General features: G+C 46.8%; 1 protein-coding gene across 2 annotated transcripts in view; it reads left to right on the forward strand.

The window, feature by feature from the left end:
• Positions 1-23,822, forward strand: part of LOC139408423 (netrin g2b) — a 111,203-nt gene extending 87,381 nt beyond the window's left edge. The window contains exons 7-9 of one of the 2 annotated variants that reach the window (XM_071152282.1): positions 20,258-20,425; positions 21,379-21,513; positions 22,701-23,822. In XM_071152282.1, the coding sequence (XP_071008383.1) occupies positions 20,258-20,425; positions 21,379-21,513; positions 22,701-22,921 (524 nt within the window). In that variant the 3' untranslated portion in view covers positions 22,922-23,822. Of the gene's footprint in view, positions 1-12,207; positions 12,328-14,005; positions 14,146-20,257; positions 20,426-21,378; positions 21,514-22,700 lie in introns of those variants that run through there. The other variant, XM_071152283.1, reaches the window with a different exon arrangement.
• Positions 23,823-25,553: the final 1,731 nt, after the last annotated feature.

The following is a 25,553-nucleotide window of genomic DNA, read 5'->3' on the forward strand; positions in this document are numbered from 1 at the left end:
ATCATGTACAGACTCCATCATGTACAAACAGACTCCATCATGTACAAACAGACTCCATCATGTACAAAAAGACTCCATCATGTACAAACAGACTCCATCTTGTACAAACAGACCCTTCAGCAGATTTAGAGAATGGCCAGTAGAATTCAACATAAACATGAGCATGTATTAAAACCCAGCCAAATCACATGGTAATAAAGTAGTCCGTAGGAGGTCAAACGTTCAAGTAACCATCCTGTCACTCATCTGGGTGTCATTAGGTGTTCTGGGAACAGTCTCTCAATCCCTCCCTGAATCACAATATCATCATTAGCGTTGTGCAAATGGCTGTCTAGAGCCACGGTAACAAATGACAGGGACACCCAGACTGACAGGTGGCATTACGTGTTATTGTGATAATTTATCTTGCCTACATTAACCCAAACAAGTGACAAATTGTCTCATTATTCACAAATGTGTTTATGTGACAGGAAAGACACAAAATACAGAGGACGTGGTGGGTAAGAGTGTGTGTTTTTGTATGTGTGGGTAAGAGTGTGTGTTTTTGTATGTGTGCATATATGTACGTGTGCTCGTGCATAAGTGTGTCATGTGACTACATAATAGTAAATTCATCTGTGCTGTCACGAACCGGCTCGTAGCCCGTAACAAAAAAGGGAGACAACACAGAGATCAAGGAATAACAAAAATATATTTATTAACCAAAGTAAACTATATACAATTAACAATTATGTGTGTAGTATGCAGTGTGAGTGGTTGTGTGCATAGATGGTGGTAATGAGGGGTGTTGAGGTGCCAAAATAAACACGCAACAAAATGTCACAAACAAAAATACAGGTTTGTCTGCATGGAGAGAGTCTCCTCAATGAATGAGGGAAAGATGTATTTATCCCTGGGACACACCCGAGCCTCCCTCCCGGCTCCACCTACCGCCATACTATTAAGGAAAACAGGAGCCAATAGAAAGAATTTGGCAGACAGAGGGGGAGGGTCGTCACAGTGCAGACAGACAGGACAGTCAGTTCATCAGTGCAAACAGACAGGACAGTCAGTTCATCAGTGCAAACAGACAGGACAGTCAGTTCATCAGTGCAGACAGACAGGCACATCAGTTCATTTGTGCAGACAGACAGGCACGTGTCATCACCAGATTATGTAATTATCCAGATCACTGTTTTTATTCTCTCTGTCACAGTCAGGGTCAATTCCATTTAAATTCCAGTCAATTCAGGAAGTACACTGACATTCCAATTCATTTTAATGAATTAATACATCCCTCATTACCTTGAACATGCTCTCTCTCCTCAAGAGCCCCTCCTTCCGAACAAGGACCCAACCGACTCCCCCCCCATTACAGACCCCGAACACCCCCCCCCCTCACTGACCCCCCCCTCACTGACCCCCCCCCCCCCCCCCCCCATCACCTACACCTATAGAGCAGGAGGAACTTACAACATCCATCATTACCACATCATTACCAACGCCCCCTACAACATCCCCTCAGCCTATCACAGAGGAATCCACACCCCATCCACCAATCGCGGAGGAGCTCACGTCACCTGCCCTGACTGAGAGCCCTCCCCCCACTACAACCCCTTCCCCAATGGACCTGCCTGAGCCAATGGATGTAGAGAGAGAAGAAGGTAAGCCAGACCCATAGAGTAGCAGTTTAGAATAGAGTAGATCTATAGCATTGAATCTAGATCTAGAAATCTTCCTGATTTATTTGAAAGATTCCTGTGGTGTGGCTTCATAGAAAGATAATATATTCCCTGGCACAAAAAGGGCTATTTAAAAAATAAAGAGGAAGTATGTTATATTGCACAATAATCACATCTGAAGTCAGAGCTGCTCATTCAATTTAGATAATGACACTGAAACCCCGTTAATGTGGGCTAGCGTGAGAGAGAGGGTGAGAGAGAGAGCACGAGGAAGGCGAAAGAGAGGGTGGAGAGAAGGGGAGAGAGCTAGCTAGAGTGAGAGAGCTAGAGTGAGAGAGCGCATTGGCAGTCGTAATAAAGGCCTTGGTTCACAGTCGTAATAAAGGCCTTGGTTCACAGTCGTAATAAAGGCCTTGGTTCACAGTCGTAATAAAGGCCTTGGTTCACAGTTGTAATAAAGGCCCTGGTTCACAGTCGTAATAAAGGCCCTGGTTCACAGTCGTAATAAAGGCCCTGGTTCACAGTCGTAATAAAGGCCCTGGTTCACAGTCGTAATAAAGGCCCTGGTTCACAGTCGTAATAAAGGCCCTGGTTCACGGTTCAGAGACACTGGGTCCCTGGGGAGTCACTGGGAGAGAGAGAGAGAGAAGTCCGAAACAAATCACATAGAGAATGGTTTAAAGCTCATAGAGAGGGCTTGGACTTGATCAGACTTGCTTTCAACAGACAAAGTCATGGGTCTACAGTCACAATTTGCTTAATATTCGACAATTAATCATTTCACTTTCTCCTTCACGTTAAACACTAGGTGGACTGTGCATAGACTTTGGGAACCTCCAACTCTACGGCATCCATATTAGGAAGTCATCAAATGTCACAAGTTCCTGATATGCTGTATTACACTTGTATGATTTATGTCAAGGTGTTTTGGTGGCTGGAATGGCAGGCTGACAGGCACTGTGAACATGATTCTGTAGGGAGGCAGCCTGCTGTTTTAGTGTTGGGAGTCAGGAAGCTCTAGAGGGTGAAGTGTCAAACTGCTGCCAGTGACCAGAGCAGATGATTTGAAAGCTCCATCACTGTCCTGCTCTGCTAAGCCGTCCCCTGAACACACACACACACGTGCGCAGATGCACAAACACCCACAAACACACTCCCACGTGCACAGTCGTAATACCCACACACACTCTTGCAGATCTAACCCCAGTTCCCTGTGCATGTCTGTGTGTGTGTTTGTGTCAGACAGTACGAGTTGGGCTGACGAGCTGATAGAGATTAATACCAGTAGGACGGTGAAACGCTCTTTCCCCCAAGGCAGCGTGGGTAACTGAGATTAAATGCATTTATGCTTTCTGTTGTGTAAGATCACCAGGTGTAACAGCAGTGTCCCTGAGCACCCCCACTTCATACAAAGAATGTGTTGGTGTGTGCTCCATACAGAGGATGTGTTGGTGTGTACCTAATACAGAGGATGTGTTGGTGTGTTCCCCATACAGAGGATGTGTTGGTGTGTGCTCCATACAGAGGATGTGTTGGTGTGTACCCCATACAGAGGATGTGTTGGTGTGTGGCCCATACAGAGGATGTGTTGGTGTGTGGCCCATACAGAGGATGTGTTGGTGTGTGGCCCATACAGAGGATGTGTTGGTGTGTGCCCCATACAGAGGATGTGTTGGTGTGTACCCCATACAGAGGATGTGTTGGTGTGTACCCCATACAGAGGATGTGTTGGTGTGTACCCCATACAGAGGATGTGTTGGTGTGTACCCCATACAGAGGATGTGTTGGTGTGTGCCCCATACAGAGGATGTGTTGGTGTGTGCCCCATACAGAGGATGTGTTGGTGTGTGCCCCATACAGAGGATGTGTTGGTGTGTGCCCCATACAGAGGATGTGTTGGTGTGTGCCCCATACAGAGGATGTGTTGGTGTGTACCCCATACAGAGGATGTGTTGGTGTGTACCCCATACAGAGGATGTGTTGGTGTGTGCCCCATACAGAGGATGTGTTGGTGTGTGCCCCATACAGAGGATGTGTTGGTGTGTGTGCCCCATACAGAGGATGTGTTGGTGTGTGCCCCATACAGAGGATGTGTTGGTGTGTACCCCATACAGAGGATGTGTTGGTGTGTGCCCCATACAGAGGATGTGTTGGTGTGTACCCCATACAGAGGATGTGTTGGTGTGTGCCCCATACAGAGGATGTGTTGGTGTGCGGCCCATACAGAGGATGTGTTGGTGTGCGGCCCATACAGAGGATGTGTTGGTGTGCGGCCCATACAGAGGATGTGTTGGTGTGTGCCCCATACAGAGGATGTGTTGGTGTGTGCCCCATACAGAGGATGTGTTGGTGTGTACCCCATACAGAGGATGTGTTGGTGTGTGCTCCATACAGAGGATGTGTTGGTGTGTACCCCATACAGAGGATGTGTTGGTGTGTGCCCCATACAGAGGATGTGTTGGTGTGTACCCCATACAGAGGATGTGTTGGTGTGTGTACCCCATACAGAGGATGTGTTGGTGTGTGTACCCCATACAGAGGATGTGTTGGTGTGTGTACCCCATACAGAGGGTGTGTTGGTGTGTGCCCCATACAGAGGATGTGTTGGTGTGTACCCCATGCAGAGGATGTGTTGGTGTGTGTACCCCATACAGAGGATGTGTTGGTGTGTGCTCCATACAGAGGATGTGTTGGTGTGTGGCCCATACAGAGGATGTGTTGGTGTGTACCCCATACAGAGGATGTGTTGGTGTGTACCCCATACAGAGGATGTGTTGGTGTGTACCCCATACAGAGGATGTGTTGGTGTGTACCCCATACAGAGGATGTGTTGGTGTGTGGCCCATACAGAGGATGTGTTGGTGTGTACTCCATACAGAGGATGTGTTGGTGTGTACCCCATACAGAGGATGTGTTGGTGTGTGCCCCATACAGAGGATGCGTTGGTGTGTGTACTCCATACAGAGGATGTGTTGGTGTGTGCTCCATACAGAGGATGTGTTGGTGTGTACCCCATACAGAGGATGTGTTGGTGTGTACCCCATACAGAGGATGTGTTGGTGTGTGTACTCCATACAGAGGATGTGTTGGTGTGTGCCCCATACAGAGGATGTGTTGGTGTGTGCCCCATACAGAGGATGTGTTGGTGTGTGCCCCATACAGAGGATGTGTTGGTGTGTGTACTCCATACAGAGGATGTGTTGGTGTGTGCTCCATACAGAGGATGTGTTGGTGTGTACCCCATACAGAGGATGTGTTGGTGTGTACCTAATACAGAGGATGTGTTGGTGTGTACCCCATACAGAGGATGTGTTGGAGTGTGTACCCCATACAGAGAATGTGTTGGTGTGTGGCCCATACAGAGGATGTGTTGGTGTGTGCCCCATACAGAGGATGTGTTGGTGTGTGCCCCATACAGAGGATGTATTGGTGTGCGGCCCATACAGAGGATGTGTTGGTGTGTACCCCATACAGAGGATGTGTTGGTGTGTACCCCATACAGAGGATGTGTTGGTGTGTGCCCCATACAGAGGATGTGTTGGTGTGTGCCCCATACAGAGGATGTGTTGGTGTGTGTGCCCCATACAGAGGATGTGTTGGTGTGTGCCCCATACAGAGGATGTGTTGGTGTGTACCCCATACAGAGGATGTGTTGGTGTGTGCCCCATACAGAGGATGTGTTGGTGTGTACCCCATACAGAGGATGTGTTGGTGTGTGCCCCATACAGAGGATGTGTTGGTGTGCGGCCCATACAGAGGATGTGTTGGTGTGCGGCCCATACAGAGGATGTGTTGGTGTGCGGCCCATACAGAGGATGTGTTGGTGTGTGCCCCATACAGAGGATGTGTTGGTGTGTGCCCCATACAGAGGATGTGTTGGTGTGTACCCCATACAGAGGATGTGTTGGTGTGTGCTCCATACAGAGGATGTGTTGGTGTGTACCCCATACAGAGGATGTGTTGGTGTGTGCCCCATACAGAGGATGTGTTGGTGTGTACCCCATACAGAGGATGTGTTGGTGTGTGTACCCCATACAGAGGATGTGTTGGTGTGTGTACCCCATACAGAGGATGTGTTGGTGTGTGTACCCCATACAGAGGGTGTGTTGGTGTGTGCCCCATACAGAGGATGTGTTGGTGTGTACCCCATGCAGAGGATGTGTTGGTGTGTGTACCCCATACAGAGGATGTGTTGGTGTGTGCTCCATACAGAGGATGTGTTGGTGTGTGGCCCATACAGAGGATGTGTTGGTGTGTACCCCATACAGAGGATGTGTTGGTGTGTACCCCATACAGAGGATGTGTTGGTGTGTACCCCATACAGAGGATGTGTTGGTGTGTACCCCATACAGAGGATGTGTTGGTGTGTGGCCCATACAGAGGATGTGTTGGTGTGTACTCCATACAGAGGATGTGTTGGTGTGTACCCCATACAGAGGATGTGTTGGTGTGTGCCCCATACAGAGGATGCGTTGGTGTGTGTACTCCATACAGAGGATGTGTTGGTGTGTGCTCCATACAGAGGATGTGTTGGTGTGTACCCCATACAGAGGATGTGTTGGTGTGTACCCCATACAGAGGATGTGTTGGTGTGTGTACTCCATACAGAGGATGTGTTGGTGTGTGCCCCATACAGAGGATGTGTTGGTGTGTGCCCCATACAGAGGATGTGTTGGAGTGTGCCCCATACAGAGGATGTGTTGGTGTGTGTACTCCATACAGAGGATGTGTTGGTGTGTGCTCCATACAGAGGATGTGTTGGTGTGTACCCCATACAGAGGATGTGTTGGTGTGTACCTAATACAGAGGATGTGTTGGTGTGTACCCCATACAGAGGATGTGTTGGAGTGTGTACCCCATACAGAGAATGTGTTGGTGTGTGGCCCATACAGAGGATGTGTTGGTGTGTGCCCCATACAGAGGATGTGTTGGTGTGTGCCCCATACAGAGGATGTATTGGTGTGCAGCCCATACAGAGGATGTGTTGGTGTGTACCCCATACAGAATACAGAGGATGTGTTGGTGTGTACCCCATACAGAGGATGTGTTGGTGTGTGCTCCATACAGAGGATGTGTTGGTGTGTACCCCATACAGAGGATGTGTTGGTGTGTACCCCATACAGAGGATGTGTTGGTGTGTACCCCATACAGAGGATGTGTTGGTGTGTACCCCATACAGAGGATGTGTTGGTGTGTGTACTCCATACAGAGGATGTGTTGGTGTGTGCCCCATACAGAGGATGTGTTGGTGTGTGCCCCATACAGAGGATGTGTTGGTGTGTACCCCATTCAGAGGATGTGTTGGTGTGTGTACCCCATACAGAGGATGTGTTGGTGTGTACCCCATACAGAGGATGTGTTGGTGTGTGGCCCATACAGAGAATGTGTTGGTGTGTGGCCCATACAGAGGATGTGTTGGTGTGTACTCCATACAGAGGATGTGTTGGTGTGTACCCCATACAGAGGATGTGTTGGTGTGTGCCCCATACAGAGGATGCGTTGGTGTGTGTACTCCATACAGAGGATGTGTTGGTGTGTACCCCATACAGAGGATGTGTTGGTGTGTACCCCATACAGAGGATGTGTTGGTGTGTACCCCATACAGAGGATGTGTTGGTGTGTGTACTCCATACAGAGGATGTGTTGGTGTGTGCCCCATACAGAGGATGTGTTGGTGTGTGCCCCATACAGAGGATGTGTTGGTGTGTGCCCCATACAGAGGATGTGTTGGTGTGTGTACTCCATACAGAGGATGTGTTGGTGTGTGCTCCATACAGAGGATGTGTTGGTGTGTACCCCATACAGAGGATGTGTTGGTGTGTACCTAATACAGAGGATGTGTTGGTGTGTACCCCATACAGAGGATGTGTTGGAGTGTGTACCCCATACAGAGAATGTGTTGGTGTGTGGCCCATACAGAGGATGTGTTGGTGTGTGCCCCATACAGAGGATGTGTTGGTGTGTGCCCCATACAGAGGATGTATTGGTGTGCGGCCCATACAGAGGATGTATTGGTGTGCGGCCCATACAGAATACAGAGGATGTGTTGGTGTGTACCCCATACAGAGGATGTGTTGGTGTGTGCCCCATACAGAGGATGTGTTGGTGTGTGCCCCATACAGAGGATGTGTTGGTGTGTACCCCATTCAGAGGATGTGTTGGTGTGTGTACCCCATACAGAGGATGTGTTGGTGTGTGTACTCCATACAGAGGATGTGTTGGTGTGTGTACTCCATACAGAGGATGTGCTGGTGTGTACCTAATACAGAGGATGTGTTGGTGTGCGGCCCATACAGAGGATGTGTTGGTGTGTGTACTCCATACAGAGGATGTGTTGGTGTGTGCCCCATACAGAGGATGTGTTGGTGTGTGCCCCATACAGAGGATGTGTTGGTGTGCGGCCCATACAGAGGATGTGTTGGTGTGTACCCCATACAGAATACAGAGGATGTGTTGGTGTGTACCCCATACAGAGGATGTGTTGGTGTGTGCTCCATACAGAGGATGTGTTGGTGTGTGCTCCATACAGAGGATGTGTTGGTGTGTACCCCATACAGAGGATGTGTTGGTGTGTACCCCATACAGAGGATGTGTTGGTGTGTGTACTCCATACAGAGGATGTGTTGGTGTGTGCCCCATACAGAGGATGTGTTGGTGTGTGCCCCATACAGAGGATGTGTTGGTGTGTACCCCATTCAGAGGATGTGTTGGTGTGTGTACCCCATACAGAGGATGTGTTGGTGTGTGTACTCCATACAGAGGATGTGTTGGTGTGTACCTAATACAGAGGATGTGTTGGTGTGCGGCCCATACAGAGGATGTGTTGGTGTGTGTACTCCATACAGAGGATGTGTTGGTGTGTACCCCATACAGAGGATGTGTTGGTGTGCGGCCCATACAGAGGATGTGTTGGTGTGTGTACTCCATACAGAGGATGTGTTGGTGTGTACCTAATACAGAGGATGTGTTGGTGTGCGGCCCATACAGAGGATGTGTTGGTGTGTGTACTCCATACAGAGGATGTGTTGGTGTGTACCCCATACAGAGGATGTGTTGGTGTGCGGCCCATACAGAGGATGTGTTGGTGTGTGTACTCCATACAGAGGATGTGTTGGTGTGTACCCCATACAGAGGATGTGTTGGTGTGTGTACCCCATACAGAGGATGTGTTGGTGTGTGCCCCATACAGAGGATGTGTTGGTGTGTACCCCATACAGAGGATGTGTTGGTGTGTACCCCATACAGAGGATGTGTTGGTGTGTGTACCCCATACAGAGGATGTGTTGGTGTGTGTACCCCATACAGAGGATGTGTTGGTGTGTGTACCCCATACAGAGGATGTGTTGGTGTGTGTACCCAATATAGAGGATGTGTTGGTGTGTGTACCCCATACAGAGGATGTGTTGGTGTGTGTACCCCATACAGAGAATGTGTTGGTGTGTACCCCATACAGAGGATGTTGGTGTGTGCTCCATACATAGGATGTGTTGGTGTGTACCCCATACAGAGGATGTGTTGGTGTGTGCCCCATACAGAGGATGTGTTGGTGTGTGTACCCCATACAGAGGATGTGTTGGTGTGTGTACCCCATACAGAGGATGTGTTGGTGTGTGCCCCATACAGAGGATGTGTTGGTGTGTGTACCCCATACAGAGGATGTGTTGGTGTGTGCCCCATACAGAGGATGTGTTGGTGTGTACCCCATACAGAGGATGTGTTGGTGTGTGTACCCCATACAGAGGATGTGTTGGTGTGTGTACCCCATACAGAGGATGTGTTGGTGTGTGCCCCATACAGAGGATGTGTTGGTGTGTACCCCATACAGAGGATGTGTTGGTGTGTACCTAGTACAGAGGATGTGTTGGTGTGCGGCCCATACAGAGGATGTGTTGGTGTGTGCCCCATACAGAGGATGTGTTGGTGTGTACCCAATACAGAGGATGTGTTGGTGTGCGGCCCATACAGAGGATGTGTTGGTGTGTGCCCCATACAGAGGATGTGTTGGTGTGTGCCCCATACAGAGGATGTGTTGGTGTGTACCCCATACAGAGGATGTGTTGGTGTGTGTACCCCATACAGAGGATGTGTTGGTGTGTGTACCCCATACAGAGGATGTGTTGGTGTGTGTACCCCATACAGAGGATGTGTTGGTGTGTGCCCCATACAGAGGATGTGTTGGTGTGTACCCCATACAGAGGATGTGTTGGTGTGTACCTAATACAGAGGATGTGTTGGTGTGCGGCCCATACAGAGGATGTGTTGGTGTGTGCCCCATACAGAGGATGTGTTGGTGTGTACCCCATACAGAGGATGTGTTGGTGTGTGTACCCCATACAGAGGATGTGTTGGTGTGTGCCCCATACAGAGGATGTGTTGGTGTGTGCCCCATACAGAGGATGTGTTGGTGTGTACCCCATACAGAGGATGTGTTGGTGTGTGTACCCCATACAGAGGATGTGTTGGTGTGTGTACCCCATACAGAGGATGTGTTGGTGTGTGTACCCAATATAGAGGATGTGTTGGTGTGTGGTTACCCCATACAGAGGATGTGTTGGTGTGTGTACCCCATACAGAGAATGTGTTGGTGTGTACCCCATACAGAGGATGTGTTGGTGTGTGCCCCATACAGAGGATGTGTTGGTGTGTACCCCATACAGAGGATGTGTTGGTGTGCGGCCCATACAGAGGATGTGTTGGTGTGTGCCCCATACAGAGGATGTGTTGGTGTGTGCCCCATACAGAGGATGTGTTGGTGTGTGCCCCATACAGAGGATGTGTTGGTGTGTGCCCCATACAGAGGATGTGTTGGTGTGTACCCCATACAGAGGATGTGTTGGTGTGTGCTCCATACAGAGGATGTGTTGGTGTGTACCCCATACAGAGGATGTGTTGGTGTGTGCCCCATACAGAGGATGTGTTGGTGTGTACCCCATACAGAGGATGTGTCGGTGTGTACCCCATACAGAGGATGTGTTGGTGTGTGTACCCCATACAGAGGATGTGTTGGTGTGTGCCCCATACAGAGGATGTGTTGGTGTGTACCCCATACAGAGGATGTGTTGGTGTGTGCCCCATACAGAGGATGTGTTGGTGTGTACCCAATACAGAGGATGTGTTGGTGTGTGCCCCATACAGAGGATGAGTTGGTGTGTACCCCATACAGAGGATGTGTTGGTGTGTACCCCATACAGAGGATGTGTTGGTGTGTACCCCATACAGAATACAGAGGATGTGTTGGTGTGTACCCCATACAGAGGATGTGTTGGTGTGTGCCCCATACAGAGGATGAGTTGGTGTGTACCCCATACAGAGGATGTGTTGGTGTGTACCCCATACAGAGGATGTGTTGGTGTGTACCCCATACAGAGGATGTGTTGGTGTGTACCCCATACAGAGGATGTGTTGGTGTGTACCCCATACAGAGGATGTGTTGGTGTGTACCCCATACAGAGGATGTGTTGGTGTGTGCCCCATACAGAGGATGTGTTGGTGTGTACCCCATACAGAGGATGTGTTGGTGTGTACCCCATACAGAGGATGTGTTGGTGTGCGCGCATTGTGTGTACAGGCAAATGCAGCTTCCCTGTATATGTGAGCACATGTGTGAGGGGGTGTCAGCTATCTACTTATTCTGAAAATGGGTCAGGGGGGCGAGAGTCAGACATTAATGGTGGTGGGAGGGTCACGTTGATGAAACATGATGGCTGGGGGGGTTGGGAACTGCTGCCAGCGTTCCCTCCCTATGGGGCTCAGCAGCACAATCTGTACTGGGATCAGTCGGCGTGGAGGGGGCACTGGCTTGGGGGAATCCTCAGGGACTGTGTTAGCTACACACTAGCTCACAGGGTAAGCTCCTTCGAGAGGAATAGAGGGCTCTTGTATGTCTCTGCCGAAGAAAAAAACACTGTATAGATCTCTACTATCTCTATGGTAGGCTGTCACACCACGCCCCTGTTGATAGAGAATACTTCTGGATCACTTGGATCCATGCAAAGAAACGGAAGGATTATGCAGAATAGATTTTATGGAACCCATACACCCAGTAGGGGGAGTGCTGCAGAATCAATACCTTGTCATTGATTGGTCAATAGCCTGGCCATCTTAAATGTAGCCCGGTCATCTTAAATGTAGCCCGGTCATCTTAAATGTAGCCCGGTCATCTTAAATGTAGCCCGGTCATCTTAAATGTAGCCCGGTCATCTTAAATGTAGCCCGGTCATCTTAAATGTAGCCCGGTCATCTCATCTTAAATGTAGCCCGGTCATCTTAAATGTAGCCCGGTCATCTTAAATGTAGCCCGGTCATCTTAAATGTAGCCCGGTCATCTTAAATGTAGCCAGGTCATCTTAAATGTAGCCAGGTCATCTTAAATGTAGCCCGGTCATCTTAAATGTATAATTTAAAGGAGAAAGTTTCCCATGTACAACTCTTTCCCCAACTTCCCTTGGCTGATTAGTAATTCCTTGTTTAGAGGTACTTGTTAGAGAGCTCTGAAACTTTCTGGCTGTTTACAATAATGATCCATTTGCACATCCTCCTTTTGGAGGTTGCAATGCTTTTTGTTCAGCTGCTAATAGTGAAGAGGCAGGAGATGCAGGAGAGACTGAGATGCCCTTTGAAGAAGAGGGGGAGGAAGGAGAGGTGAAGGAGAAAGAGACTGAAAAAGGTATAACTTGTGTATTGTAGCCTCAGTAGTATGTGTAGTAGTTCTAGTATGTGGGTACTGTAGTTCTGTGGTACTTTGCATTGTGTAGAGAGACATGCATATCGGACTGTAAAAGACTACATCGCTCAATGTTCACAGTCACCTCCAAACCCGCTGAAGCAGAGGACAATGCGAAGAGCAAAACTCCATCTAAGACAGAACGAGAAAGAGGGTGTGGAGGAGAAAGAGGGAGAAAGAGGGAATGGGGGAGAAAGAGGGAGTGGAGGAGAAAGAGGGAGTGGGGGAGAAAGAGGGAGTGGGGGAGAAAGAGGGAGTGGGGGAGAAAGAGGGAGTGGAGGAGAAAGAGGGAGTGGAGGAGAAAGAGGGAGTAGAGGAGAAAGAGGGAGTGGAGGAGAAAGAGGGAGTGGAGGAGAAAGAGGGAGTGGAGGAGAAAGAGGGAGTGGAGGAGAAAGAGGGAGTGGAGGAGAAAGAGGGAGTGGAGGAGAAAGAGGGAGTGGAGGAGAAGAGGGGGTGGAGGAGAAAGAGGGAGTGGAGGATAAGCGGGAGTGGAGGATAAGAGGGAGTGGAGGATAAGAGGGAGTGGAGGAGAAAGAGGGAGTGGAGGAGAAAGATGGAGTGGAGGAGAAAGAGGGAGTGGGGGAGAAAGAGGGAGTGGAGGATAAGAGGGAGTGGAGGAGAAAGAGGGAGTGGAGGATAAGAGGGAGTGGAGGATAAGAGGGAGTGGAGGAGAAAGAGGGAGTGGAGGATAAGCGGGAGTGGAGGATAAGAGGGAGTGGAGGATAAGAGGGAGTGGAGGAGAAAGAGGGAGTGGAGGAGAAAGATGGAGTGGAGGAGAAAGAGGGAGTGGGGGAGAAAGAGGGAGTGGAGGATAAGAGGGAGTGGAGGAGAAAGAGGGAGTGGAGGATAAGAGGGAGTGGAGGATAAGAGGGAGTGGAGGAGAAAGAGGGAGTGGAGGATAAGAGGGAGTGGAGGAGAAAGAGGGAGTGGAGGAGAAAGAGGGAGTGGAGGAGAAGAGGGAGTGGAGGAGTGGAGGAGAAGAGGGAGTGGAGGAGAAAGAGGGAGTGGAGGATAAGAGGGAGTGGAGGAGAAAGAGGGAGTGGAGGATAAGAGGGAGTGGAGGAGAAAGAGGGAGTGGGGGAGAAAGAGGGAGTGGAGGATAAGAGGGAGTGGAGGATAAGAGGGAGTGGGGGATAAAGAGGGAGTGGAGGAGAAAGAGGGAGTGGAGGAGAAAGAGGGAGTGGAGGAGAAAGAGGGAGTGGAGGATAAGAGGGAGTGGAGGATAAGAGGGAGTGGAGGATAAGAGGGAGTGGAGGAGAAAGAGGGAGTGGAGGAGAAAGGATAAAAAGATTGGGAAAAGGTACAGGCCTAATCGTTGTGCATTGAATTTAGAGTGTAATGGAACATTCACGTGTAGAAGTCTACTTGTTGCCATGATGTTGTGAACAGACAGAGTAATACACATTACTCACCAACTTTCAGGTAAAGAAAAGAAAATCGATGATAGATGAGGTCTGTCAAGAGCCTGCTATTGTCATGGATCATATTAGCATGCCATTAGTTAATTGAGCCGTGACTATGATGAAGTAGCCATATGATGTGCAGTCCCCTTGGTCCCACCCTGATTGTAAAAAAAAATACATTCTGAGAGTACTCATGTTTCACTGGTACTCGCACACAGCCTCCTCAAAACCTGAAGCAGAGGACTCTGGGAAAAGCGAGAAGCCCTCTAGGAAAGTGGAGCGGATGGAGGAAAAGAACGAGAAGACAACAGAGAATGAGAGATATAAAGGTTATAGCTTTCTAGCTGTGTAAAGTCATTTGAGAAAGTGGGAAAAACAATATTCTCTTTCTAGCGTGACCTGTAGATTCAAGGCGAAGTGAACAAATTGTGATGCGTCTGTTTTTTGGACCCTTTCTGACATTCACAGTTCCCCCCCAACCTGAGGAAGAGGGCCCTGGAGAGAGTGAGTGGCCCTCTGAGGGATTGAGCGAAAGGGAAGCAGTGGTGGAGAAAGAGAAGGAGATTGAGGCAGAAGGTATCTGTCATTGTGTAGGATTTAAATGGACTTCATTAGTTAGTAGTTTTATAACTCATTGTGTTGCTATGAACTAGACTGGACTAGTACAATAGTAGGTACAATAGTATAATGGATGGATGAATAGATGAATGAATGAAAAGAGGACGAACGAAGGAACAAACAAAAACACTAATGAACAAACAAACGAATGATGTGACCCGTTAGTGCTCACAGTCTCTCCTACTCCTGAAGTAGAGGAGACAGGAAAACCTTCTGAGAAAGAAGGAGAGCAAGAGGGGAAAGAGGACACAGAAAGCAACCCTGAAGGTATCTTCCCTAGATGAGTTGTACATGTATGGAGCTAGTGTGTAGTGCTAGTGAATGTATGAGTTGGTATAGACCAGTGCATAGATGTGTATAGTTCAAAAGTAAATACAAGTTGGAGTACAGTAGATTCTCCTTCAGACATGACCAGTCAATGTGTAGAACTGTTGATCAGTCGAAGCCTGTCGAAGTTGGAGCTACTGGGAACAGTCAGACAGCACTAATCAACCTGTAGAGCAATAGATTTCAGATCTCTCACTCTTCCTCTGTGGTGATCCAGAGGAAGTTCCCATACCCCCTGAATGGGAAATCTGGGGTCAGGAGACCTTAGAGCCCCCTGGGAGAGAGGAGAAGAAGAAGAAAAAGTGGGAGGAGGAAGAGAGTGAAGAGGAGGGAGAGTTTGCAAAAAAGAAAGGTAGAACTCAAGTACTGTACATTGGCTAGTGTGTAGTGTACATACCATGTAGGCTAGGATCCGGTAGACTCCACCTCTCCCAAGCCATATCCTTAATACTGTATAACTAGGTGATGACCAACCCATAAAGATGAAACTAGCTGGTTTAGAACTGCCCTAAAGCAAGATGTCTGACAAACTGTTCCATTGCAGGACATTGGGGCTCTGCTCCATAACATCACCCTTTCTAGATGTATATCTGTATGGACCTACCTCTCCATACAGTGCATTTGGAAAGGATTCAGACCCCTTCACTTTTTCCACATTTTGTTAAGTTACAGCCTTATTCTATAATGGATTCAATTGTTTTTTTCCCTCATCAATCTAACACAATACCCCCTAATTACAAAGAAAAAACAGATTTTTAACTCAGTACTTTTTTGAAGCACCTTGGGCTGTGATTACAGCCTCGGGTCTTCTTGGGTATAATGCTACAAGCTTGGCATACCTGTATTTGGGGAGTTTCTCCCGTTCTTCTCTGCAGATCCTCTCAAGGAGCGTCGCTGCACAGCTGTTTTCAGGTCTCCAGAGATGTCCGATCGAGTTCAAGTCCGGGATCTGGCTGGGCCACTCAAGGACATTCAGAGACTTGTCCCGAAGCCACTCCTGCGTTGTCTTGGCTGTGTGCTTAGGGTCGTTGTCTTGTTGGAAGGTGAACCTTCATGTGCCTTTTACTGAGGAGTTCCTTCTGGAAGGTTCTCCCATCTCCACAGAGAAACTCTGGAGCTTTGTCAGAGTGACCATTGGGTTCTTGGTCACCTCCCTGACCAAGTCCCTTCTCCCCCGATTGCTCTGTTTGGCCGGGCGGCCAGCTCTAGGAAGGGTCTTGGTGGTTCCAAACTTCTTCCATTTAGGAATGATGGAGGCCACTGTTCATGGGGACCTTCAATGCTGCAGACATTTTTTGTCACCTTTTCCCAGATCTATGCCTCGACACAATCCTGTCTCGGAGCTCTACGGTCAATTCCTTCGACCTCATGGCTTGGTTGTTTCTCTGACATGCACTGTCAACTGTGGGACCTTATATAGACGGGTGTGATCGTTTCCAAATCATGTCCAATAAATTGAATTTACCACAGGTGGACCCCAATCAAGATGTAGAAACATCTCAATGATGATGAACAGAAACAGGATGCACTGGAGCTCAATTTCGAGTCTCATAACAAAGGGACTGAATACTTAAATATTTATGTAAATAAGGTACATCTGTTTTTTATTTTTTAACAAATTTGCAAAAACCTTTTTTCGCTTTGTCATTATGGGGTATTGTGTGTAGATTGACTCAGGTTGGATCCAGGAAACCCATCTAAAACAAAGATTCGTTCATCTCCTAAAGGGATTCTCAAGCTCTTGATCTCAGGAGGAGAGCCTGAGGCCAGACAGTTGTATGGGATCATATACGATGATTTCAAAGGTAAGACACTGAACAAGAATAGCTAGCAGGGGAGTGACTGAGGATGCTTACAGGACACTGGAGTGCCATGGAATCCTCTTTTGTAGGCTTACCATCAGTGGTGTTAGTGGAGTAGCTAGCATTGAGTTGAGTTAGTGAAGAGTTAGTAGAGTGTTATTGAGTCAGTAGAGTTAGTAGAGTGGTTTTGAGTTAGTTGAGTAGCATTGAGTCACTAGACTCAGTTGAATAGCATTGAGTCAGTAGAGCTAGTTGAATAGCATTGAGTCAGTAGAGTTAGTTGAATAGCATTGAGTCAGTAGAGTTAGTTGAATAGCATTGAGTCAGTAGAGTTAGTTGAATAGCATTGAGTCAGTAGAGTTAGTTGAATAGCATTGAGTCAGTAGAGCTAGTTGAATAGCATTGAGTCAGTAGAGTTAGTTGAATAGCATTGAGTCAGTAGAGTTAGTTGAATAGCATTGAGTCAGTAGAGTTAGTTGAATAGCATTGAGTCAGTAGAGTTTGTTGAATAGCATTGAGTCAGTAGAGCTAGTTGAATAGCATTGAGTCAGTAGAGCTAGTTGAATAGCATTGAGTCAGTAGAGTTAGTTGAATAGCATTGAGTCAGTAGAGTTAGTTGAATAGCATTGAGTCAGTAGAGTTAGTTGAGTAGCATGGAGTCAGTAGTAGAGTAGTATCGAAGAAAACAGTTCTTGGAAATGGTCTCTGTCTGAATGACCAGATTGGTGTCAAAAACTGTGGAAAGATTCCATCTCTCTGCATGTTTCAGTTCTTCCTTCTCTGACTGTCATTTCTTATCATCATGTTGGTATTGTTTGGCTCACAAGGTAAGCATCAAGATGTCCTAGTTACTGTCACTATCTTGTCATTGCTATCACTATTCACCGTTAAAACAGGTCAATTAGCTCCCTGTCCAACACCTCTCTTGTATCAGATATCATTTCGTCCCCCAGATTTAACAACTGTCCAGGAATATAGGCCTACGAAACCTTCAAAATAACAGTATCTCCCTTGTTACTATTTTCTTTTACAGCCTTCCATAAATAAAGTCCCATCTTGACTTTGCATATATTTGTGGAACTATGTCCCGGTGCTCTCTCTCTCTGCCATCTGTGGAACTATGTCCCGGTGCTCTCTCTCTCTCTGCCGTCTGTGGAACTATGTCCCGGTGCTCTCTCTCTCTGCCGTCTGTGGAGTAATTGGGCAGTTATATATAATTACCGTGTAACGTTTCTCCCCTAACCTTTGTTTTATAGCTGAGAGAAGCATTTTATGTGTGTGTGTGTGTGTGCCTGTGTGTGTGTGTGCGTGTGTGTGCGTGTGTGTGTGTGTGTGTGTGTGTGTATTTTATGTGACTCTCTTCTCACCGGCGGTTCTCCCCTCTCAAAACAGCCCATAAATATTTCAGCGGCGTCATCAACCAAACAATAATAAAATAATAATTTGACGGCTGATTAAACAGCTAAACTTAGACTTTTTAATGTGCATTTAAATGTGTATTTGCATAAACATGCTTGGTAAACTCCTCTTTAGAGGACAGCGATGCCTCGTAGCGCACACACACACACACACACACACACGTTGCAGCCGACTTCTGAAGCTTAATAAAAGCTTAATTATGTACAAACCTCAGCCAAGAATATCACAGGAAGGATTCACTCACTCACACACACACACTTTGGTTGGGGACGCGCTACATTGAGATTTGGTCTGTAAATACATTAATAAAAGGTGATTATGACATATGGGTTTTTAGCTTCCTGGTTTACCATATTAAATTCAACTTAGTTGAAGGAAGTCACCCTGTGGACTGCACAGATTGAGGAGTATAGAACAGACAGTATCATATGTACAAGCAGGTATAGCTTCTGTTCCAAATGGCACCCTATACCCTACAGTCCTATGAGCCCTGGTCAAAAGTAGTCCACTACATAGGGAATAGGGTGCCATTTGGGATGCAGTATAGACACTATATAAGCATCAGATCGATAGAGAATAGATGAAGACCTACTGTATAATGGGAGGTAGAAGTTGTGTCAGGAATGAGGATCTTCTTACACCAGGCCTCTAATCTTCCCTGCATTAAAACACAAACAAATCAACACACACACGGCCAGCATACACACACACACACGTGTGCATGTTTGCACAAAACAGGCACAAATATACAGGCATAACACAAACAGGCAAACACACAGGACAACACACACACAACCTCCCCCCGAAATACACACACACACACACACACACCAGTATAGACTGCTGTCAGTAGAGCTTGATAAAGCCCTGTCAGCGTTCCCCTGTCTTGGGGAGGGGGGAGTTATCTGAAGTCTGTCTTTAACAAGTTGTGAGTCAGACACTAAGATAATTAATCGATGAGGATGCCTTTTGACTCGCAGATGGACAAAACGCAGGGCACGATATTTTCAGCGTTCCCAAATCATTCATACACCTAAAGCTACTTACTGTAACTGTTTCTTACAATAAGGGCCACGACGACTGGATGTGATTTCAAACAATTCTGGTGGTCCAGAGACCGTTTCTCAATGGGATCATTCTCTAGCGTTCTTTGGTCCTAACCATCCTCTAACATCTCCCCACTTACTGTATGCCATGTCTCCACCATACCAACCATCTCTATGGCTCATTATGTAATATACTGTCCATTCATTTAGTGAAGTCAGCATACAAACCAATACGCTACAACACATGCAATACAGAAAACACTAGAAACGTAATTCCCCCAGTCTCTGTGGCCTGCTGTCTGGCCATGTACTGAACCTACATCTGTCCTATGTCCCACTGTTCATCACCACAACTCTCCTCTCTGTTCCCAGACTGTGAGTGCTACGAACACTAACTATCCTCTCTGTTCCCAGACTGTGAGTGCTACGACCACTAACTCTCCTCTCTGTTCCCAGACTGTGAGTGCTACGACCACTCTAACTATCCTCTCTGTTCCCAGACTGAGTGCTACGACCACTAACTCTCCTCTCTGTTCCCAAACTGTGAGTGCTACGGCCACTAACTTTCCTCTCTGTTCCCAGACTGTGAGTGCTACGACCACTCTAACTCTCCTCTCTGTTCCCAGACTGTGAGTGCTATGACCACTAACTATCCTCTCTGTTCCCAGACTGAGTGCTACGACCACTCTAACTATCCTCTCTGTTCCCAGACTGTGAGTGCTACGACCACTAACTCTCCTCTCTGTTCCCAGACTGAGTGCTACGACCACTCTAACTATCCTCTCTGTTCCCAGACTGTGAGTGCTACGACCACTCTAACTCTCCTCTCTGTTCCCAGACTGTGAGTGCTATGACCACTAACTATCCTCTCTGTTCCCAGACTGAGTGCTACGACCACTCTAACTATCCTCTCTGTTCCCAGACTGTGAGTGCTATGACCACTAACTATCCTCTCTGTTCCCAGACTGTGAGTGCTACGACCACTAACTCTCCTCTCTGTTCCCAGACTGTGAGTGCTACGAACACTAACTTTCCTCTCTGTTCCCAGACTGAGTGCTACGACCACTAACTCTCCTCTCTGTTCCCAGACTGTGAGTGCTATGACCACTAACTATCCTCTCTGTTCCCAGACTGTGAGTGCTATGACCACTAACTATCCTCTCTGTTCCCAGACTGTGAGTGCTACGAACACTAACTTTCCTCTCTGTTCCCAGACTGTGAGTGCTACGGCCACTCTAACTATCCTCTCTGTTCCCAGACTGTGAGTGCTACGGCCACTCTAACCGCTGCAGCTACATAGACTACCTGAACATCGTGACGTGCGTCAGCTGCAAGCACAATACCAGAGGACAGAACTGCCAGCACTGCAGACTGGGATACTTCAGAAACGCGTCCGCCGAACTAGACGACGAGGGTGTCTGCATCGGTCAGTCACAATGTGTGTGTGTGTGTGTGTGTGTGTGTGTATTTATTGCAGAATAATCATTAGGCATTGTGTTACACAAACAGTATGAAATGGTGATCCACCAAGACATCATTGATCAGAAATACAGTTGAGATCAGCATCTCCAAACAAACTGCCAGAAAAAACTGCTAAACAGATAGACAGTAAAAACACTGACTCACTGAGATCAGACTATTAATCCTCCTGGATTCTCTGTGGAGCTGAATGTAGATCAGACTATTAATCCTCCTGGATTCTCTGTGGAGCTGAATGTAGATCAGACTATTAATCCTCCTGGATTCTCTGTGGAGCTGAATGTAGATCAGACTATTAATCCTCCTGGATTCTCTGTGGAGCTGAATGTAGATCAGACTATTAATCCTCCTGGATTCTCTGTGGAGCTGAATGTAGATCAGACTATTATTACTCCTGGATTCTCTGTGGAGCTGACTAGTGTTGATGTAGTCCATCTGCAGGTGAGAGGTGGGGGGCTGGAGGAGGGTAGCAGGAGGGTGGGAAGAAGGTAGGAGGAGAGCTGGAGGAGGGGAGAAGGGGGGCACAAGGAGAGTCAGGAGGATAACCCTGTCACAGTGCGGGCAGGTCCAGGCCTTGGAGTCAGCACAAATGAGGGCCCCATTAGCTCACCTGCCAGGCTACTGGCACACAGAGACTGGCATTGAATCAATACAGGAGAGAGAGTTTTACACATGCACACATACACCAAATTAACTTAACTTAAAAATAAATATATTTTCTAACATGCCTGCCTCCCTCCATCTCTTTCTCCATTCCTCTCCCCCTATCCCTCTATCCTCCTCTATCGCTATCCCCCTCTTCCTCTATCCCCCTCTCTCTCCCTCTCTCTCCCTCTATCCCCCTCTCCCTCTATCCCCCTCTCCCTCTATCCCCCTCTTCCTCGATCCCCCTCTCCCCAGAGTGTAACTGTAACCAGATGGGTTCTGTCCATGACCGGTGTAATGGAACAGGCTTCTGCCAGTGTAAAGACGGCGCTACGGGGCCCAAGTGTGATGACTGTTTCCCTGGGTACTACTGGAAACAAGGCTGTTACTGTGAGTATACAGGGGGAGGGGGAGATATGCACTTGGCTGTGTGTGTGGGGGGGAAAGATAGTGTGTGTATGTATGTGGGGGGTGGGTTGTGTGTGTAACACCTTAACCCTCCTTCCCCCTATCATATCCCATAGAGTCAGGGCCAGTCTCAAACACATACAGCCCCAGCCTCCTTTTCTCTCTGAGGCTGGCTTTGGAATCCCTCCTTACTGCAGTTTGTTAGTTAGCCAATTGGGTCAATCAGTAGAGCACAGTGGATCCCATATTAGATTAAGGTGAGAGAGTAAAAAGGTTTTCGGTGGCATAAACATGCATGATACACAGAGAGCTCCAGAACATAAAAGCTTTGAGCATACTTTTGTCATCATGCCCTACAGATCTTCACAGGTCTTTACATCACACCCTCGCACATGCACACACATGATGCATGCACACACGCTGTGACACACACACACACACACACACACTCTCTCTTGTAAACACACACTGTGTGTTTTAGGCCAAATATCTTGTACAGTATAAAAACTACCAGCATGTTTTTTCCCACCCCTTTTTAATTCAGCCTATGATTTACAGACAACTAAGAAATGTATAAGAGACTTCTGAACAAAAATAGAGACATTACTCTGATTCAGAGAAAGTGCCTGCTCCAAAAGAACAGGGAAAAAGATGTCAGAAAAGAGGTGTTATTCGTTGCTGAGCTCGAGGCTAGGATAATTCATATTTTCTTATTTCTTCCCCCCCTCTCTATCGATATACTTTCATTGCTCCCTTCATCTCTCTTCCCCATCTTGTTATTTCTGTGGCAATACTCCTCTTCTCATCTTCCCCCGATCGCTCTCTCCTATTTTACTCCTCTCTTTATTCTCTTTGCTCTTTACTCCCCCATCCTCCTTTTATCTTACATGGAACCTTGTTGTTTTGCCACTATATCTCCCTCTCTTTCCTGTATCCCTTCAATCACCTTCCTCAACCTCCTCTCTCGCTTTCATCCCCGTCTCTCTACCTCATCTACACCTTCTCTACCTCCATCATCACCGTCTCGATCCCTTCATTCACCTTCCTCAACCTCCTCTCTCGCTTTCATCCTCTTCTCTTTCTCTACCTCCATCCTCACCGTCTCGATCACTTCATTCACCTCTTTCTCCTTCTCTCTCTTTCTCCCTCCCCCTCTCTCTCGCTCACAGCCAACGTGTGTGACGAAGAACTGCTCCTATGTCAGAACGGCGGGACGTGCTCCCAGAACCAGAAGTGTATCTGTCCCCCAGAGTTTAAGGGCATGCTGTGCCAACAGTCACGCTGTGAGGGGGACAAGGCCTGCAACATGGCCTGTACCCCACACCTCCTCGCCCCCCTACTGCTCTGTGTCCTGCTACCCCACCTTCTGGCCACTTTAACTGCACACTGAGTCACCTGCTGCCCCCTCAAACACAGGGGGAACTGTTGTGTGTGTGGATCCTTAGAGGAGGTTAGGTTGGGAAAGGTCTGCAAATACACACCCACCCACACACACACACACACACACCTCACTGACTCGGGGAACGTGTGAGAGTAAAACAAGAGAATGACTTCAGAGAGAACAGAGGAAGGTGGAGGAAAATCATACAACCAAACCCCCCCGTCTCTCTCCCTTTAATCTTGAGCTGGAGGAATCTCGATTTCATACCAAAAAGCATAATTATTATTAAACGAGCAAACGACTGTTCGTTTAACACTTTAAATCACTACTGTTCACTATGAAGAAAAGGGAGGAATTGCTGATGTAACACAAGTACATTTCCTTTGTCTTAATTCATTGAATTAATGTGCCCCTCTTCTCGAGACCCTGCACTTACTGCTCCAGACAGACAGACGGGGAGTGTGTTTGGCTAGACTTGGGGAGGGCTGGGCTGGGAGCAGATTTGCTGCTGAGGTGTATGTAGAATATACTGTAAACCAGGTTTCACATCTTCGACTCAAAATTACAGACTTGTTTTCACCTTTGACATTTTTTTTTATTTCATCTTCTTCAGTTGTTATTGTATGTTATGTGCCCACCGACAGACGCTGAGATTATACATCATTATTACAATATCCAGAGGGTTATCAATATTAAGATTTTAGTCACTATAATGGTTGTTATAGGAATGAGTCGCCACAGTTTAGCAAGATTCTATCTTCACACAGTATTCAGGAGTAAAACAGAATTTAAACGTATCAGTCTGAAAGAAGAGAAGAAAACAAAAGTATCAATATAATATGACATTATTTGAATAGTTTTTGTAGAGATTATTTTTGTTTGAAGTTATAATAATAAATGAACTATTTCAGATGAGCATTTTATTACACTGTAAACTTCACAGTAAATGTGTGCCATTTGTTTTTACTTGTACATTCTTTCAAGAGAACAAATGTGTCACGACCAAAACGGTCAGTTGTCTACTCCAGTGGAAGTGTCTAAGTTGCAGAAAAGTACAAAAAGATGACCTCATTTATTGGTAGAGGAGTGGGGTAAGTTGAGCCACCCCTTACTTCTAGGAAACCGTACACAAAATGAATCATGTGACCAAATATCTAGAAAGAGGTCATCATTTCATAGTCTGAAGGAAAAATCCACATGGAAAAAATGGTAAGTAAGTTAGGTAAAATAAAAGATAGATTGTCTCAAAGTCAGATGAATGTGTTTCATGATGCTTGTGTCTAAACCAAAGTAGATAGTTTTACGATTGTTTTGTACATCAGTTGGGTTCTCTTCAAGCTACAAAATGAGGTGCTAAACTTAGCATGAAAGTGCATCCTTGTAGCTGTGTGGGCTAATACAGTCAGAATGTTTGCCTTGGGGTAAGTTGAGCCAATGGCCACCAATGATTACATTTGGTCAGTGTTTGGGATGCACCGATATGACATTTCTGGCCGATACCCGATATTTTCCTTGCCAAAGAACTTGACACCGATAACCAATTTAAAACATTTGAGTCATTTTAAGCATTGTAGTAGTTAAATAGTTGAAACACACACACCAAAAAGTTATTTTGTTGGCATTTACATATGTCCCCATTACTAGTAAAACATAAACAAAACCTATTTCTTTCACTTACTTGCTGTGCTGTTTCATTGTTCAGTCGTTTCATTCACAACCAAGATTTCATCATATTTTTCGTGGCATCATTACATCATGTTATATAGGTATATGCATGTCAGCTTTGACATCGGTTTTGCACATCGGCGCTAAATTAATACCGTCCGATTCCGAGCTCACCGATATATTGTGCATCCCTAATGAGTTTTATGCATAGTAGTTTTGCAATGTGTCATGCATATTAACTTGTTACAGTGCATCAGGCCCTCTGTATACAAAAGTAAAACAAGCAGGGGTTTAGCCACCCTTGAGGTTCTTGAGAGAGCAGCCAATTTAGTGACATAAGAGAATAAGTCCCCTTGAGCAGCAGCAAGGGATGACAAAATAGACGGAATGACACTGAAGAGGCACAATGACAAAAAAGAAAACTAACATGTGAAGGAGAGGACAGAGTAGCAGAGACACACGAGGTCTTATCTGATGACATGGAGTCTGAGCTTGATGAACATGTCAATCATTTCAGACTGATTTCATGGGCTTAGTAGCCTCAAAATGCAGAGACCTTGCACACTGAAACATACAACTGGTCAAGAAATGGAACGGTAAGTGATTTTGAACAGAGATCTATATCTGAATGTAGCCCTACATTTAAGATATATGATATAGCACACCTGCATTCCATGAATTAAACTTTGACCTACCAGCACCATGCCCCGATGTCACAGGACATCACACACTTACCCCCGAGGCGGATCCATGCTAAACTTACCCCATACCCGGGGTAAGTTGTGCCAATAGACCACTGTTTAGACAACAGTTTATGTTTACATGAATTCTGATTATTTCCAGGGATACACAACATCCTGAAATACACTACATGACCAAAAGTATGTGGATACCTGGTCGTTGAACATCTCATTCTAAAACCATGGGCATTAATATGGAGTTGGTCCCCCCTTTGCTGCTATAACATCCTCCACTC

This window comes from Oncorhynchus clarkii, chromosome 5 (assembly GCF_045791955.1).
Source record: "Oncorhynchus clarkii lewisi isolate Uvic-CL-2024 chromosome 5, UVic_Ocla_1.0, whole genome shotgun sequence".
NCBI classification, from domain to species: domain Eukaryota; kingdom Metazoa; phylum Chordata; class Actinopteri; order Salmoniformes; family Salmonidae; genus Oncorhynchus; species Oncorhynchus clarkii.